The 17,472-nt window shown below is 41.9% G+C and overlaps 2 protein-coding genes across 2 annotated transcripts in view; one reads left to right on the top strand and one right to left on the bottom strand.

Annotated features, from left to right (window-relative positions):
• Positions 1 to 6,849, bottom strand: part of ppp1r2 (protein phosphatase 1, regulatory (inhibitor) subunit 2) — a 33,111-nt gene extending 26,262 nt beyond the window's left edge. Inside the window, exon 1 of the mRNA XM_035799194.2 lies at positions 6,085 to 6,849. Coding sequence (XP_035655087.1) covers positions 6,085 to 6,221 — 137 coding nt within the window. The 5' untranslated portion in view covers positions 6,222 to 6,849. The remainder of the gene's footprint in view (positions 1 to 6,084) is intronic.
• Positions 6,850 to 13,107: 6,258 nt separating this feature from the next.
• The window catches only part of LOC127910815 (uncharacterized), a 36,042-nt gene continuing 31,677 nt past the window's right edge, over positions 13,108 to 17,472 (top strand). The window contains exons 1-5 of the mRNA XM_052475811.1: positions 13,108 to 13,501; positions 13,600 to 13,662; positions 13,893 to 14,008; positions 14,238 to 14,274; positions 14,406 to 14,582. Of these exons, the coding sequence (XP_052331771.1) occupies positions 13,442 to 13,501; positions 13,600 to 13,662; positions 13,893 to 14,008; positions 14,238 to 14,274; positions 14,406 to 14,582 (453 nt within the window). The 5' untranslated portion in view covers positions 13,108 to 13,441. The remainder of the gene's footprint in view (positions 13,502 to 13,599; positions 13,663 to 13,892; positions 14,009 to 14,237; positions 14,275 to 14,405; positions 14,583 to 17,472) is intronic.

The raw sequence follows: 17,472 nt of genomic DNA, 5'->3' as shown, positions 1-17,472 counted from the left end.
CTGAAATGGTCTATGTACAAAAAGTGCAGTAATTTCTAAACAGTTTAACCCATAAGGATGAAAATATCCTCAAATTAACTCTGACAGTCTGCCCTTTAACCTCATAGTCATGGTATTATTTCAACTCCAAGTGTTGGGAGTACAGAGTCAAAAACAAAAACGAAATCTGTCACTGTCCAAACAGGTTTGGAGCTCACTGTATGTGGAAATGACTAGTTTGCATTTACTTTTTACATTACACCAACCCTACTTTGATGTGTCTACATTCACCAGACTTTGAACCCTACCTTTATGGACAATTTCTAAATCATTTAAAAACACTAGCCAAACCAGTGTGACTACATCTGGGCCAGGGCAGATAGTGAGTTTTGTATGTATGTGAGGAGTGTTGACAAGCCAGTAGAGGAGAGGAGCCAGTTTCACTGCACTAAAATGTCTGTATGTCAGTCTGTGTATTTCTGCGTCTGTCTTTATCCTTCTGTATGTGTGAGGGGGTTGGTTATACAACACATCCCAGACACTGCCAGCCAGCCTGGCCTGATTTACAGTACACAGCACCCGTGCAAATCCACTCAAGACCTGACGCAGCCAGTCAGATTTTTTTCGTCTAAAAAATAAAAATACATAATGGAATGACGACAACCACCTCTTCAAGTAAAAAAAAACAAACATCTTATGACTTATTTTATTCTTATTCGTATTTATTATTATTTTTCAACTGATTTGTTGGTTAAGGGCTCGTAAGTATGCATTTCACTGTAAAGTCTACATCTATTGTATTCGGCACATGATGTGACTAATAAACTTTGATTTGAGAATGGACGCTATTTGACTCTCCCATTCAGTGTGTGTGCAGTGAGCATCTCTTGGAGAGGCCAACAGCTGGGTACATCCCTCTAAAAGTGGGAGGTGACTACACTATCAGATAGCATATGCTAAGACAAGCAGTGTGTTAAAAGAGCTCTCTGGTCTATGCTTTCCAGCAGTGGTCTTCGTGTGGCTCAGTTGGTAGAGTATGGTGCTTTCAAAAACGCCAGCGTTGTGGGTTCGATTCCCACGGGGGACCAGTAAAAAAATGCATGCGCTCTACTGTAAGTCGCTCTGGATAAGAGCGTCTGTTAAAATGACTAAAATGTTAAGATGTTTGTAAAAAACCAGAGCACACTAAAGTCAATATAGGGAGTAGTAGGGACTTGGAGAGGCGGGGAAAGACTAAAAATCCACTCATGTTGAGATAAATCTGTTTAAAAATAAATGTATTTTTGTTGTTGTTGCTTGAACCCAGTGAAGCCCGTTGTCAAGGGACTGCAGAGCCCATTTCATCTACTATACTGGAGCAGGAAGTAGGCTACTATGCAGGTTGCTCCAATGGCATTTTCTCATGATAGTCGATGAATGTCCCTCAACCCACTCATGAAATGGTCAGATTGGGCATCTAAGACAATGGAGGAGAGATAGAGTTTCATGGAACCATGCCTGTGACTCAGTTAAAAGTCATTGACTATCATGAATAATGAATGATTGAGCTTGGGGTCCATGCGTCAATGTTGACTGATTAGTGAGTGCAATGAAATGGCCTACATTGAAATTGAGAAGACACTTGACTATTGTTTACGGGGCACCAATAGTTACGCCCCATGACACTTTCTAGAACTCTATGGCAGGAAGTTGTGATTGTTTGGACTCTGGACAGGTGCAGAGTGGACAACTTCTATTTGGAAAGCTGGCTCAGGATATCCCCTTGGTGCTGTATAATGAATTGAAAGCTCCAGTCTTTTCTGTCCCCTTTGGTAAACAAGAGATGGCAACACAGCCTAGCGGTTAAGAGCGTTGGGCCAGTGATAGAAAGGTCGCTGGTTTGAATCCCCAAGCCGGCAAGGTAAAAAAATAAAAAAATATCTGCCCTAGATGCCCTTAACCCCCAACAACAAACTGCTCCCCGGGCTCCAATGACGTGGATTAAGGCAGTCGTCATCGTCCCTCACCTCTCTGATTCAGAGGGGTTGGGTTAAATGCAGAAGACACATTTCAGTTGAATGCATTCACTTGGACAACTGACTAGGTACCACATACCCTTTCCACCCTTACCAGGGTTCCATCCAACCATTTCACATGAATTAAGTACATGTTGTATTTTAATTTTATTTTTTATGTTACGACAGGTCTGATGGAAAAAAGCTAATTTAAAAATCATTACATTTTCCATATATGCTAGAATCATGCGAGAAAAGGCAGTGGAAACCGCAAATATTGATATAACAAGCAGTAAACTTCCATGATATGTTGTGTGGTCCCTCCCATTTACAACTCAGTAAAGAATGCCGTTTGTTAGGCACACCCTTTAAGTGGCAACAAGTCAATTTGATGGAAACCGATCTCAGGTGGAACAAATGTGCATATTGTTTTTATGCAGGTTTTAGAATATCTGCCACCAATTAGAGGAAAACCTAGCAACAGATAGGAACACGGTTTCCCAAACAATACATGACTTAAAGAATGATAAACTGTATCTAGAATGAGAAACTGGCAGTCTCTATTGGGGTGCCACAGGGTTCAATTCTCAAGACTCTTTTCTCTGTATACATCAATTATGTCACTCTTGCTGCTGGTGATTCTCTGATCCACCTCTATGCAGACGACACCTTTCTGTATACTTCTGGCCCTTATTTGGACACTGTGCTAACAAACCTCCAGATGAGCTTCAATGCCATACAACACTCCTTCTGTTGCCTCCAACTGCTCTTAAATGCAAGTAAAACTAAATGCATACTTTTCAACCGATCGCTGCCCGGACCCACCTGCCAGACTAGCATCACTACTCTGGACAGCTCTGACTTAGAATATGTGGACAACTACAAATATCTGGGTGTCTGGTTAGACTGCAAACTCTCCTTCCAGACTCACATTAACCATCTCCAATCCAAAATGTAATCTCGAAAAATTGGCTTCCTATTTCGCAACAAAGCCTCCTTCACTCATGCTGCCCAACTGACTATCCTACCGATCCTTGACTTCGGCGATGTCATTTACAAAATAGCCTCCAACACTCTACTCAGCAAATTGGATGCAGTCTATCACAGTGCCATACGTTTTGTCACCAAAGCCCCATATACTACCCACCACTGCAACCTGTATGCTCTCGTTGGCTGGCCCTCGCTTCATATTCGTCGCCAAATCCACTGGCTCCAGGTCATCTATAAGTCTCTGCTAAGTAAAGCCCCGCCTTATTTCAGCTCACTGGTCACCATGGCAGCACCCACCCGTAGAACTCGCTCCTGCAGTTCTCTCTCACTGGTCACCTCCAAAGCCAATTCCTCCTTTGGCCGCGTTTCCTTCCAGTTCTCTGCTGCCAATGACTGGAACGAACTGCAAAGCTGAGGCTGGAGACTCATATCTCCCTCACTAGCTTTAAGCACCAGTGGTCAGAGCAGCTCACAGATCACTGCACCTGTACATAACCCATCTATAAATAACCCATCCAACTACCTCATCCCCCATACTGTTATTTATTTTGCTCCATTGCACCCCAGTATCTCTACTTGCACACTCATCTTCTGCACATTTATCACTCCAGTGTTTAACTGCTAAATTGTAATTATTTTGCCACTACGGCCTATTTATTGCCTATAGACCTTTTCTATTGTGTTATTGACTGCATGTTTGTTTGTTTATTCCATGTTTAACTGTGTTGCTTGTGTCACACTGCTTTGCTTTATCTTGGCCAGGTCGCAGGTGTAAATGAGAACTTGTTCTCAACTAGCCTACCTGGAGATTTAAAAAAATAATACATCTAGAAAAGCATGGGAAAACTCCACTGCTGTGGCAATGAGCCTAACATAGATACAATTCTGATAGCTTTAGTTCATTCATTTGTCTGCCAGCACAGCAAACTGAACGAAGTAAGCTAACCTTGAGATGGTATCGCCAAATAGTGTTGGTGTAGAAGGATAAAGTACTTAATATGTGGCTTGTTGTTTCGCCATAACAATAGCATGCAGTGTTATAATTTCCCTGGCACATACAAGTCAAACATTTGGACACACCTACTCATTCAAGTTTTTTTTTTTTTTTTTACTATTTTCAACATTGTAGAATAATACTGAAGACATCAAAACACATATGGAATCATGTAGTAAGCAACAACAAAAAAAAGTGCTAAATAAATATATTTTATATTTGAGATTCTTCAAAGTAGCCACCCTTTGCCTTGATATTCGCTCAACCAGTTGTCATCCAGAATTAGATTTATTTTCCAAGCACACAATATTTTACATAAAGCAGGTTTTTAAAAGGACCTTGCCTGCTTTGTGGTTTTATTTTTGGCATGGAAAAACATTGTGACAATGGTGTCGTCCCGACCCTACTGCTCATCCATCAAATTTAAATCTGATTTCGACTGAAAGTAGTACCCTAATATGGACAGATGGCTTAAGCAAAACATTTGGGAAAGAGCCTAAAAATTGTTGTGATGAAAAAAATAAGCCATGTGTGTGGTTTTGGTTTGTGAGGACTGTTAGAGACAGGATATAAACAACACCCTATGAGTTCTGGTGCTGAAGGGGTGTGTGCATGCAGCTGTCTGCGTGTGTTCTTGTATGTTTGCTACAGACATAGCTTGAACTGAAGGAGTAGGCTACAGCGCAGCCAGCCGTGCTGGTCTCATCCCACTCCATTTGAAGAAAGAGCAACGTTCAGGAAACCTTTTTACCCATTTCCTACAGAGAAAATATTTTGGTATCAACACAGAACTGGCTTGACTTAAGGCTGGGAATGGAATTCACTGATAAGTAGGCCATACAAGGACGGCAGTCTCACATGGACGGGAAGTTATGAGTCTCATAGTAGGTTATATGAAGGATAGCCACCTAACACTATAAATGGACTACATAAATCACATGCATGAATTATTGAAACTCGGAACAACCTCCATCTCTATCCACCTGTGCATCTAAACATGGACCACCAGCTCTTTGTTAAAAAGACAAGCTGGAATTGAGAAACAACACTCATGTTGCAATTAGCCGAGGTGTATTTCCTAGAGGTATCATTTGAGCAACTGAACAGCTCAAAAGGACTTAGCTCACTGACAGTTTAATGTGCAAAGTGAATTAGATCAATGCCTGACTTCAGGCATAAACTCACCACAGTTCTGACAACCCCAGAGGGCAATGGTGTAAATATAACGTGACAGCTTGGGATGTGGAAGTCAGTGCCTTGACAGCAGACACTCTCTGATGGCACTCTAGGCACTAAGGGTGGAGTGTACAGTAAGCTACCATCCAGCTTCCACATTTATCCACAGTCGTAGAAACTAAACTGTATCGGACAGTCTGTGCCCACCAAACAATGATAAGTAAATATCATTTACAGGTCTGAATCCTTCAGCTACTGCTGTATATCATGTGTGTGATGGAGAGTAGGAATGGGTAACTTGCTGGCTAACATACCTGATGCCAACATAACGTTTTTTAAATCTGAACTAAATTACTAAAATCGTCTGTTACTAAAAACACATGTAGAAAAAAAACTTCAAAATTGTTTGTTTGCGCTGGTAAAAATGTATGTGGCTAGACTATAATTTGGCTAGCTAGCCAGTCAACCCATTTCATCGACCACCTTTAAAAACAACGAACATCAGTGAGTTGGCTGATGATAAAGCCAAATTTACTCGTGATTACAGGTGTGAAACCGGATAAAATATGAACGAGCCACCTTATCAACTGACATCGACAAGTAGACATGTGGGACGTTGCTAACGTTAGCTAGGTAACGTAGCTAGCCAATGTTACCTTCTCGGGCAAACTAGCTAGCAAATTGGCTAGCCAACAGTAACTGGTAAGTTAACAGTCCTAGTGAGAAGAATGTGAGTGAATTGGAAAGCAAGCATGACAACTGACTTGCTAACGTTATCGAGTTAGTTCATTTAATGTACTACCTGGCACACTGTTGACGAGTTTACGTTAGCTAGCAAGTCCATAAAGTTTTCAGCCAGGGCAGCACACAACGCAGAGCAAGCTAAGCTAACGCTACCAAGACTGTCGGTGTCAACAAGAAACTAAGATAGCCGACTGTCTGTCTACTCACTGTTGGTCATCTTCCAGAAGTCCAGGATCGCCTTGTTCTGGAGTCTCTACTGGCACTTCTTCGGCTGGGCCCACTTTGATGCCCGACCCGCTGTTCTTGTTCTTCAGAATACCTTTTATTGGCCGGGGAGCTGCCATTTCCACAAGCGCTAGGTCACTCACTGGAGAGTGGTTGTCAATTATCAGAACTAGTTGGTACGCGGATGCACCTTAATTTTGTGCCCTTTGCTTTTATGATTCAAAAAGACAAAATCCCGATTAGGATACAAATGTTCCTGTACTCCAAACTCTCGGTTGTCTCATTAACACGCTTAACTTCACCGCTGAAAGTATTTGGCATGCCCCCCGACGTCGCACGCTGTTGTGTCTGTGGCGACCACTGAAGTACAGGAGGCGACTAGCGGCAAAAACGCAGCAGTCGCCGACAGTCGTCACGACTTACCAGAGACACAAAGTCATAAACCCCGCCCGTTTCTACAATTCCTCCTCTTAAAATCTGATTTTAATCTAACCCTAATCCCTTAACCCTAACTATAGCCTCACTGCCAACTTTATGTCTAACCTTACATTAGGACCAAAAAGCTTTAGTTTTCATGATTTTTGACGATATAAACCATTTTTATTTTATGGCTGTGGTAACTAGTGACAACCGTCGCCGACACCCTCTTATTTTTTATCATCGCGAGAATATAGAGTTGCTATAACAACGCATTCTTCCCAGTGACCTGCAAAGGTAGCCATACTTATTGTGGCACTGGGTTATAATTCAGGGTTAGGCAACTCCAGTCCTCGAGGTCCTGATTCGTGTCACACTTTGTCTCCATCCCTAGAAAACACAGCTGATTAATCAAATTGCATTTTAAAATGAAGATCATAATTAGTTGATTATTGGAGTCAGGTGTGTTTGCTGGGGCTGGGCAAAACTGTGACAACAATCAGACCCTTGAGGACTGGAATTGCCCACCCCTGGGTTATAAGCATACTCCAGTTTTGTAAACACATATGTCTATATATATATATATAAAATGGTTAAGGAGAAATTGACTACTTCTCTTCTTGTCCTTTTAAGAAACATTGGTGTCTTAAATGCCTAATGGCTCATAATAATGGCTGGAATGACGCAAATGCAATGGTATCAAACACATTTAAACCATGTGTTTGATACCATTCCACCTTTTCCGCTCTATCCATTTCTATAAGCCCGTCCTCTCCAATTAAGGTGCCACAAACCTCTGTGATTTGTTTTCACAGACATACAGAGCATTCGGAAAGTATTCTTCGGTAATACTTTTTCCATATTTTGTTACGTTACAGCCTTTTTATAAAATTGATGAAATAAAACATTTTCCTCATCAATCTACATACAATACCCCATAATGACAAAGTGAAAACAGGTTTTTAGACATTTTTGCAAAAGTATAACAAAATAACATAAATACCTTATTTACATAAGTATTCAGACCCTTTGCCATGAGACTCGAAATTGAGTTCAGGTGTATCCTGTTTCCATTGATCACCCTTGAGATGTTTCTACAACTTGATTGGAGTCCACCTGTGGTAAATTAAATTGATTGGACATGATTTGGAAAGGCACACACCTATCTATATAAGGTCCCACAGTTGACAGTGTGTATCAGAGCAAAAACCAAGCCATCAGGTCTAAGGAATTGTCCGTAGAGCGCTGAGTCAGGATTCTGTCGAAGTACAGATCTGTGGATGGGTACCGAAAAATGTCTACAGCATTGAATGTCCCCAAGAACACAGTGGCCTCCATTCTTAATGACAGAGCTCCAGAGTTCTTCTGTGGAGATGGGAGAACATTCCAGAAGGACAACCATCTCTGCCCCACTCCACCAATCAGGCCTTTATGGTTAAGTGGCCAGATGCAAGCCACTCCCCAGTAAAAGGCACAACAGGTCGCTTGGAGTTTGCCAAGAGGTCCCTAAAGGACTCTGACCATAAGGAACAATATTCTCTGGTCTGATGAAAACAAGCTTGAACTCTTTGGCATGAATGCCAAGCGTCACGTTTGGAGGAAACCTGGCACCATTCTTATAGTGACGCATGGTTGTGGCAGCATCATGCTGTGGGGATTTTCTTCAGGGACTGGGAGGCGAGTCGGCATCGACTCGCCTCCCATGTCATGCCTGACCATTCAAAATGTACTTGTGGTGGTCTATCAGGGAAAATGTATGGGATACAGAAGTATCCCATACATTGAAGTATATTTTAAGTTGTCAAATACCCCAAATGTACATAAGTATCACTGCCAGATCACAACAGGCTGAACAGAAACTGGAGCTAAATTATGGTTAGGGACAAATCAACCTTATGACCACAAGGTGTCATCGTATACTTATTTCATATTTTTGTAAGATATATATTTTCTTCTTTTTACAAAACATACGACAGCATATAAACATCAATGACATCACACCTGCTCACACCCCCATCTCCATCATACTCCTCTGTAAACTCGTCATCTCTGTATACCTGTCACAAAAACCACTTAGTTCTCACTCCCCCCTATTTAAGATATCTACTGCAGCCCTCATCCTCCACATACAACACCCGTTCTGTCAGTCACATTCTGTTTAAGGCCCCAAAAGCACACACATCTCTGGGTCGCTCCTCTTTTCAGTTCGCTGCAGCTAACGACTGGAATGAGTTACAACAATCACTCAAACTGGACAGTTTAATCTCCATCTCTTCATTCAAAGACCCAATCATGGACACGCATACTGACAGTTGTGCATTCCTTGCATGAAGTATTGTTGTCTCTACGTGCTTGTCCTTTGTGCTGTTGTCTATGCCCAATAATGTTTGTACCATGTTTTATTCTGCTACCATGTTATGTCGCAACCAGGTTATGTTGTGTTGCTACCATGCTGTGTTGTCATGTGTTGCTTCCTTGCTATGTTGTTGTCTTAAGGTCTCTCTTGTCGTGTGTGTTTTCCTATATTTATATTTCATTCATTTATTTTTTAACCCAGCCTCAGTCCCCGCAGGAGGCCGTTTGCCTTTTGGTAAGCCGTCATAAGAATTTCTTCTTAGAAGCTATTGGTCCTCTGTGGCTAAATTATAGGGCTTCTCATGACGTTTTAAAATATTCTGAATTATTTAATTTATTTCTGAAACAGACAGCAGTAATTCCATAACTTTAGAAAATTCCTCCAGAACCATTCACGCAGCTATGATTATATCAAATCAAATTTATTTATATAGCCCTTCGTACATCAGCTGATATCTCAAAGTGCTGTACAGAAACCCAGCCTAAAACCCCAAACAGCAAGCAATGCAGGTGTAGAAGCACGGTGGCTAGGAAAAACTCCCTAGAAAGGCCAAAACCTAGGAAAAAACCTAGAGAGGAACCAGGCTGTGCCGGGTGGAGATTATAACAGAACATGGCCAAGATGTTCAAATGTTCATAAATGACCAGCATGGTCGTATAATAATAAGGCAGAACAGTTGAAACTGGAGCGGCAGCACGGTCAGGTGGACTGGGGACAGCAAGGAGTCATCATGTCAGGTAGTCCTGGGGCACGGTCCTAGGGCTCAGGTCCTCCGAGAGAGAAAAAGAAAGAGAGAATTAGAGAGAGCATATGTGGGGTGGCCAGTCCTCTTCTGGCTGTGCCGGGTGGAGATTATAACAGAACATGGCCAAGATGTTCAAATGTTCATAAATTACCAGCATGGTTGAATAATAATAAGGCAGAACAGTTGAAACTGGAGAAGCAGCACGGCCAGGTGGCCTGGGGACAACAAGGAGTCATCATGTCAGGTAGTCCTGGGGCATGGTCCTAGGGCTCAGGTCCTCCGAGAGAGAGAAAGAAAGAGAGAAGGAGAGAATTTGAGAACGCACACTTAGATTCACACAGGACACCGAATAGGACAGGAGAAGTACTCCAGATATAACAAACTGACCCTAGCCCCCCGACACATAAACTACTGCAGCATAAATACTGGAGGCTGAGACAGGAGGGGTCAGGAGACACTGTGGCCCCATCCGAGGACACCCCCGGACAGGGCCAAACAGGAAGGATATAACCCCACCCACTTTGCCAAAGCAAAGGGGGGATATCTTCAACCACCAACTTACCATCCTGAGACAAGGCTGAGTATAGCCCACAAAGATCTCCGCCATGGCACAACACAAGGGGGGGCGCCAACCCAGACAGGATGACCACATCAGTGAATAAATATATAATAATAATATATGCCATTCAACCCACTCAGGTGACGCACCCCTTCCAGGGACGGCATGAAAGAACCCCAGTAAGCCAGTGACTCAGACCCTGTAATAGGGTTAGAGGCAGAGGGGGGAACCGGCCAGGCAGAGACAGCAAGGGCGGTTCGTTGCTCCAGAGCCTTTCCGTTCACCTTCCCACTCCTGGGCCAGACTACACTCAATCATACGACCCACTGAAGAGATGAGTCTTCAGTATAGACTTAAAGGATGAGACCGAGTTTGCGTCTCTGACATGGGTAGGCAGACCGTTCCATAAAAATTGAGCTCTATAGGAGAAAGCCCTGCCTCCAGCTGTTTGCTTAGAAATTCTAGGGACAATTAGGAGGCTTGCGTATTGTGACCGTAGCATACGTGTAGGTATGTACGGCAGGACCAAATCAGAGAGATAGGGAGGAGCAAGCCCATGTAATGCTTTGTAGGTTAGCAGTAAAACCTTGAAATCAGCCCTTGCTTTGACAGGAAGCCAGTGTAGAGAGGCTAGCACTGAAGTGATATGATCAAACTTTTTGGTTCTAGTCAGGATTCTAGCAGCCGTATTTAGCACCAACTGAAGTTTATTTAGTGCCTTATCCGGGTAGCCGGAAAGTAGAGCATTGCAGTAGTCTAACCTAGAAGTGACAAAAGCATGGATTAATTTTTCTGCATCATTTTTGGACAAAAAGTTTCTGATTTTTGCTATGTTAAATAGATGGAAAAAAGCTGTCCTTGAAATGGCATTGATATGTTCTTCAAAAGAGAGATCAGGGTCCAGAGTATATAAGGAAACAAATTATGAAGTTCAACTCTGGAGAGATGAGGGGGCAGGATAATTGACGAAGAGGCAACTCAAATGAACTTTGATCGCTTTTATTCAAATTGTTTCATTACAAAAAATATTATATTTAATATTTCATATTTTTTCATGGCACGAGAGGTACCGGATCCGGCCAAATAGGTTCCGGAAAAAACTGCCCAGAACAGAAAGGCTCGAATTAAGCACTGATTTGAAGTACCTAGGCCTCTCTCTACCTGCTGAGTAAAAAGATTATTAAACAAGATTCAGTGGGCTTGTCATTCACAGTCCTGCTGAAAAATCAAGTACATTTGATCTAAATGTGGGTATACGAGGACATCTAGTGGTCACCGGTTTAAAAAAAAATCTATGTAAGCTATCTATGCACGAGCATGCGATGCCATATATTTGACACAGGTATTTATTTTTCAACAAGGATAGTCATTGACCCGGACAAAATATAATTGTATGAGCTATGCCTCTGTGTACCGGCGTTGTTGTACCCCTCTACTATCTGGCTTGGTGGGGCGATCTCTTTCTGTATTCCTGCTTCACTTATATTCAATGTGTCGTCATGCATTTGTGCATGCACGCTGTTAACGGTCATATCCGTCTTGCTAGCTAACTTAGCAAGCTCATCAACCAGTATTTTAATCGCTTTTTCTGCACGATAGCACTTATTAAAGCCTTGAAACTCATGGGGACCTCACTGTTACCACGGGTCATCTAGCTAGTAGCTAATTCTCTAATGCGAACTGTTTATCATGTAGCAGCCTATGCTGACTAACGACGCTAGCAACTAGCTAACATGGATAGAGTTTAGTCGTTGGTCCACAAAATCAAACAAATGGTACTAAACTGATGACAAAATCATGTTTCGAAAATGTAGTAGCTATTTATGTTTGTTGTTGTTGTTGCTTAATGACATTGCGAATATCATCATTTTTGACATTTAACTACCGGTATGTATTTAATCCGGTTTCGGCATGAGAAAAGTATTAATCGCAAATTCCAGCACTAACGGATACCGGGAAATAGAAATAAGAGAACCGGTCACGAATGCGGAGCCACGCCCTAAAATAACATGTGACCACAAGGCGTTTGTGACACATTCTTTGCGTTCAAATTTTGTCATAATTGTCTGTAGGTTCTAAATTGCTTATGAGCTTGGCTGCCCTTCAGAAAGTAGCTGATTCTTGTACTCTACAGCTGTATTTTCCTACCGTTAATAATAATACTAGTGTAACAGTATAACTTTAGACCGTCACCTCGCCCAAACCCGGGCGCGAACCAGGGACCCTCTGCACACATAAACAACTGACACCCGCCGCTCCACAAATCCGCGGCCCTTTCAGAGACTTCAAGGTCTCAGAGCAAGTGACGTCACCGATTGAACCGCTAGCCGTTTCACATCCGTTACACTAGCAACAAAACAGATTTCATTCCTTAAAATGATATTGCCAGATGGAAGAAAATAATGAGGTAGGCCTAAACTGTAATAAGATATACCTTAAAGACTGCTTGTGTTTAATGCTGAATCCAGTCGCCCCTCTTGTACTGGTTATAAAACAATAGGGAACCGATGAACCTTATGGAGGAGTACATGTGTTTTGTAGACACACCTGGGTTCTAGACTGGCTGAGGTAAACGTTTTAGGAAAGCCTGGGTTTTTAAATCCCGGTGAAAGCAGATATGTCAAAGTTTGTCAATGTGATGTTGCCCTTCCATTTAGATTAAACTAGAGAAAATGATCATTTTTCTTCTCTTAATCCACATTTTCTAGCAAAAAAACATGTTCATGCTTTAGGGCTGGTGGCTCCATACATATTGGTAAAATATAAAGTGTGTGTGTGGGGGGGGAGGGGAGGGGCATAGTGGATATAATGGGGTATGTTGCCTAACTTTTGAGGGTGAAATTTCAACCACAGGATTATGTCATCATTGAAAACTAAATTCAGCAAATTTGTACCTTTGAAACCATGTCAGATTTTCAACATTATATACACTTTCAGAAAAAAACAATAGACTGGGCAGCACCTCAGCCCGGGATCGAACCCCATCCAGGGTTTTAACTACACCCAGCCCTGATTAGCTTTAATATGTCACTGACTACTACCAATATGCTATTGTGAGAATTATTATTGAGAGATCTCTTAATAACAAAATATGTTCCGTGTTAATATCGAAGTCATTCTAAGGGGTAGGTTTGACTAAGCAAGTCTTTATTTTTTTAACCCACCCCTTTTTTCTCCCTACCGACCAAGCCCTCCCTAACGACACTTGGCCAATTGTGCGTCGCCCCACGGAGCTCCCGGTCGCGACACAGCCTGGACTCTGATGGAACAGCTGGCGATGCAGTACAGCGCCCTGAACCACTGTGCCACCCGGGAGGCCCAAGTGAGTCTTTGACATTAATACAGTGGTTAGATTCTGCCATTGGGACTGCTCTGGTGTTTCCATTCTCTCCTGGTTATGACCATAGAGCCTTGTCCCAGTCTCTAGACCTGCCTGTCTGTGTGGTGGAGGACCACCTGACCTCTGAAGCTGTCAATGAGATGGTAAGTTGACCTTGTCATTTCATATTACAACATGAATCCAATGAAATGTTATAGTGATGCTATCATTGGCAATGTTGACGTACCACAACCATCTCTGTTGTGTTGCAGTTGTTTAATTGGCCCAACGTTGCCAATGCTCCTCCACTCTAACAGTTAATAATTATTTCAGTATGATATTTCTTGTATGTTAAGTTTGATTATTTGCAATATAATTACATTTCTACCAGCAGCAGAGCAATTCTACCAGGAGCAGAGCAACCTCAGTGATGGAAACCACAGAAGAGGGGAAGCTCAACAATGTAGAACATCTGACACTTATGGACTTCCTTCAAAACCTAACTGAGAAGTATGTTCTGTTTTCTTTGGTACTATCACACCTTCAAGGAAATAGGATCAAATTAGAAACTGATCAATCGGAAAAAAATTGTTCATTGCTAGAAAAGTTGTCACGTTGCAATTTTGCCAAAACAACTGACACAAAGCAAGTATAACTTCACGATCAGGCAAATAATTAAATAAAAACAATTCTGCCACGCATCCTGATATGACTACATTTATAACAATATTGTTTTCAGGCAATGGAGGGGGATTCGTGAGGGCATGTTTGACCCGGTAAGATCATGTTACTGACAATTTAATTAGATTACCATGAAAACTCTGCCTAATGTTTAACCTTGTTCATAAGCTTTTGAAAGACGCACTATGCAACATTTTAAAACACTTCTTCTGTTTCTGGAATACAGCTGACAAAACAACAGCTTGCCGGCTTGTGTCTGAGGATTGTCCAGTTTTTATCGGACAAGCTGATGCAGATCATCATCCCAGGTCTTTACGAACTACTGGGAATCCAAGATACTGCCTCCTCTCCATTGTCACAGAGATCTCTCACAGCGTCACTCACCAGTCTGTTAGACGATAAGGTTAACACCAAGTCCCGCGTGAGATTTACTGAGGCTGGTGTACCTAAGAGGCCAGGCAGTCGAAAGTCTAGTAGCTTTCGCATCCCGACTCCCTACCCTTCCTCCAACTGTATGGATCAGGAAGAGGAAGACGAGCAGGAATCACAACAACTTAAGTTCAAGGAGATTTACCTGACTAAGGGCAGTGGAAGCTACCTGCCCAACGGGGCCATGAGGTATGTTCTTAAAGGGAAATGTAACAACTTCATATTCATCTCCAGCATCACCATATGTGAAAATTACACATTTCCATGCTTTGTAGTAAAAGAAAATATAGAGGGACATAACTGTTTCCAATAGTGCTGAGAAATTAGTGCTTTTTGAGGTTGGTTTGGTCTCGATTCAAATATTTAAAAAATAATCACGGTTTTGGATTTCACTACTTTTTTTAGACGTTGAATGCACTATGGATTATGTGTGTTGAATGTTGTAACAACACATAATAAAACAATGAATAAAAGTCCCATGATGGTAGTGACTGTCCATTACTGTTTATGACTTATCAACCATCATTTACTTTCTCATAGAAAATATTTATTTGATGACTTTATTATTTCATTCCAAGTCATCAACTCATCTCTATAGAGCTGCTGCTTATCCTGTCTGACAAAATCACAATTTAAGTAGTTCTTCTAAGTAAATAAGACCTACTTTTATGACCGCTGAATACCAACTGTCAATCACTTAGATCATGTATTTCCAGGTAGAGAATCCTCGCAACGCAACTGCTTTTTATCTCTCTCATGCATTCTCTCGTCTCTCCGTCTCAGTCAATGAGGTTTCCGTATCTGCTCCACACAGAGTGGACAAGCAAGTGGGCGTGCAATGGATTATGGGAATGAATTGCCATATTTTCTGTGCTAAACTATGTAGAATATTGGCCTATTGGAAACTACAACTCCCTACTACATTGCATAGTTCGTGCTTGATCTGATTTATCTCTACAGAAACTGAGCATCGAGCTCACAGAAGAAGAAAAAAATTTACTATATGGAATTCAAATAATTGAGCCGACGTCGGTCAATTTGTTGTTTAAAAACCGAAAAATAACAAAAATGTTGGTTAAATGCTCAGCTCTAGATTCTAATGACATCATCAGTGTGCATCGTGTGATTTTAACCAATTATGAGTAGGCATTGCCTACTAATTGGTTGATGTCATAGAAAACACTTATCTTCTCTTTCTTTTTTACTACAAAACATAGAAATGCCCGTTTTTCACATATGCCGATGTTGGGGTGGTGCTGGAGATGATGAATATGAAGTTGAAACATTTAGAAATTTCCCTTTAACATTTCTTCAAACTGCCTTGTATTTATGATTGTCCTTGATGTTACAGTATTTGAAGTTTATAGCAATTTGGATTTTTGTAGAGGATAGATATTGCCAGGATAGATAGATATCTACAGGCCAGTTTCAATACAAATGACTTATACAAAATACATTTTATTGGGCTTTAGAACTTAAGCAGTTAGGCTGACATCACACTAAGGTTTTTTCTCAGAGAAACAGCAGCGTTTTCCTCATTGTTTTCAATGGTGCAGATGTATTTGACACACTGAATGTGCATCACAGCCTAACATATTATTTGTTTGACTTTGATGATTTCTGTTGTTGTTTTCCCAAGGACTCTAACCTCTCTGTCTGATGTGCAGAAGAAAACAACCGACTCTGAGACGCTACAAGTCCTCTTAGGTGTCTCAGAGGACACCCTCGTCACCTGTGTGCAGGACAGCCTGCAAGGTTCTCTCTCCAAACTTGCATGCATGTCCAATTCTCCATCTGGAAGTGCAGGCTCTATGATGCTAACCCCTGCTGTAATGGCAGAGTTGGCTAAAGATGTCAAGTCGGCCTTATCAGTGGTCGTTAAGAGTGCCTCCGCTAGCCAAACCTCTCTAGTGACACCGGTAAGGGAGACTCGCAGACCAAGGTGACTGAGAGCATGGTGAGAGAGCAGGCTGCTAAACTTGAAAAAGTTGACCAAGAGAGCAAGAGTCTAACAGGGCAAGTCATGACCACCATCTCTGACACAATGGTGGCTTTTGTTGATGAGAACGAACAGAATTTGCTGGAAGATCTGAAGGACAAGATCACATTTTTGGCATCGCATGTTGGCTTCATTGAGGATCTTGATGCCCTGATAAGGAAATACGAGAGCAGCTACAATATTAGTGAATCTGGTTCCTCCTGCACGCTCACATCTAAGAGCATCCAAAAACTCTCCAGCCGGGAGTTTCAAACATCAGCAATACAAGCAGTGAGTGGAGTTCTTGACAAAAAAGTCAGTAGTTTGAGCTTTCCTAGTTCAGTCGTTCAGTCTGAGTTAACAGGTGCTGTATCAGGTCAAACATTGTCTGGCATTGTAAAGACAGAGTCAATTCACCCAGTGGGCTCAGCAGCGTCAGTAGTTGTTAAGACTTTCGTGTCAGATATGAAGTCCTTGGCTGAATCTGAAGAGAGTCCCCAACAGAAGAGTGCCTGGTCTGCTGCTGTTCACATTTACCACAGCATCCAAAATAACTTGAAAGATTATTTCGGCAAGCTTCAGGGATGTACCTTAAAGAGCATTGTCACATCTGATGACAACATCACAAATGCTGAGTTTAAGGAGACAGTTCCATTTCCTTGCTTAAACATGAAATATAGGCCCAGTAAGAGTGAGCCTCAGTTGCCAGAGTCCACTAGTGCAGTTACTGTACAAAGAGGCCTAAGTGAGAGCTCAAAACTTCTTTGGGAAAAAACTGAGTCAGAAGAAAGCAAGCTCCTTCTGACAACTTGCACCAAAGAAGTCATCTCAGAGCTTCTGGTCTTGTACAACACTGAGATGTCAAAGGAGGACCCCCTGTACACTG

This window comes from Oncorhynchus keta, chromosome 22 (assembly GCF_023373465.1).
Source record: "Oncorhynchus keta strain PuntledgeMale-10-30-2019 chromosome 22, Oket_V2, whole genome shotgun sequence".
NCBI lineage: Eukaryota > Metazoa > Chordata > Actinopteri > Salmoniformes > Salmonidae > Oncorhynchus > Oncorhynchus keta.
The sequence above is the reverse complement of the archived record's forward strand: the minus strand, read 5'-3'. Positions and strand labels throughout refer to the sequence as shown.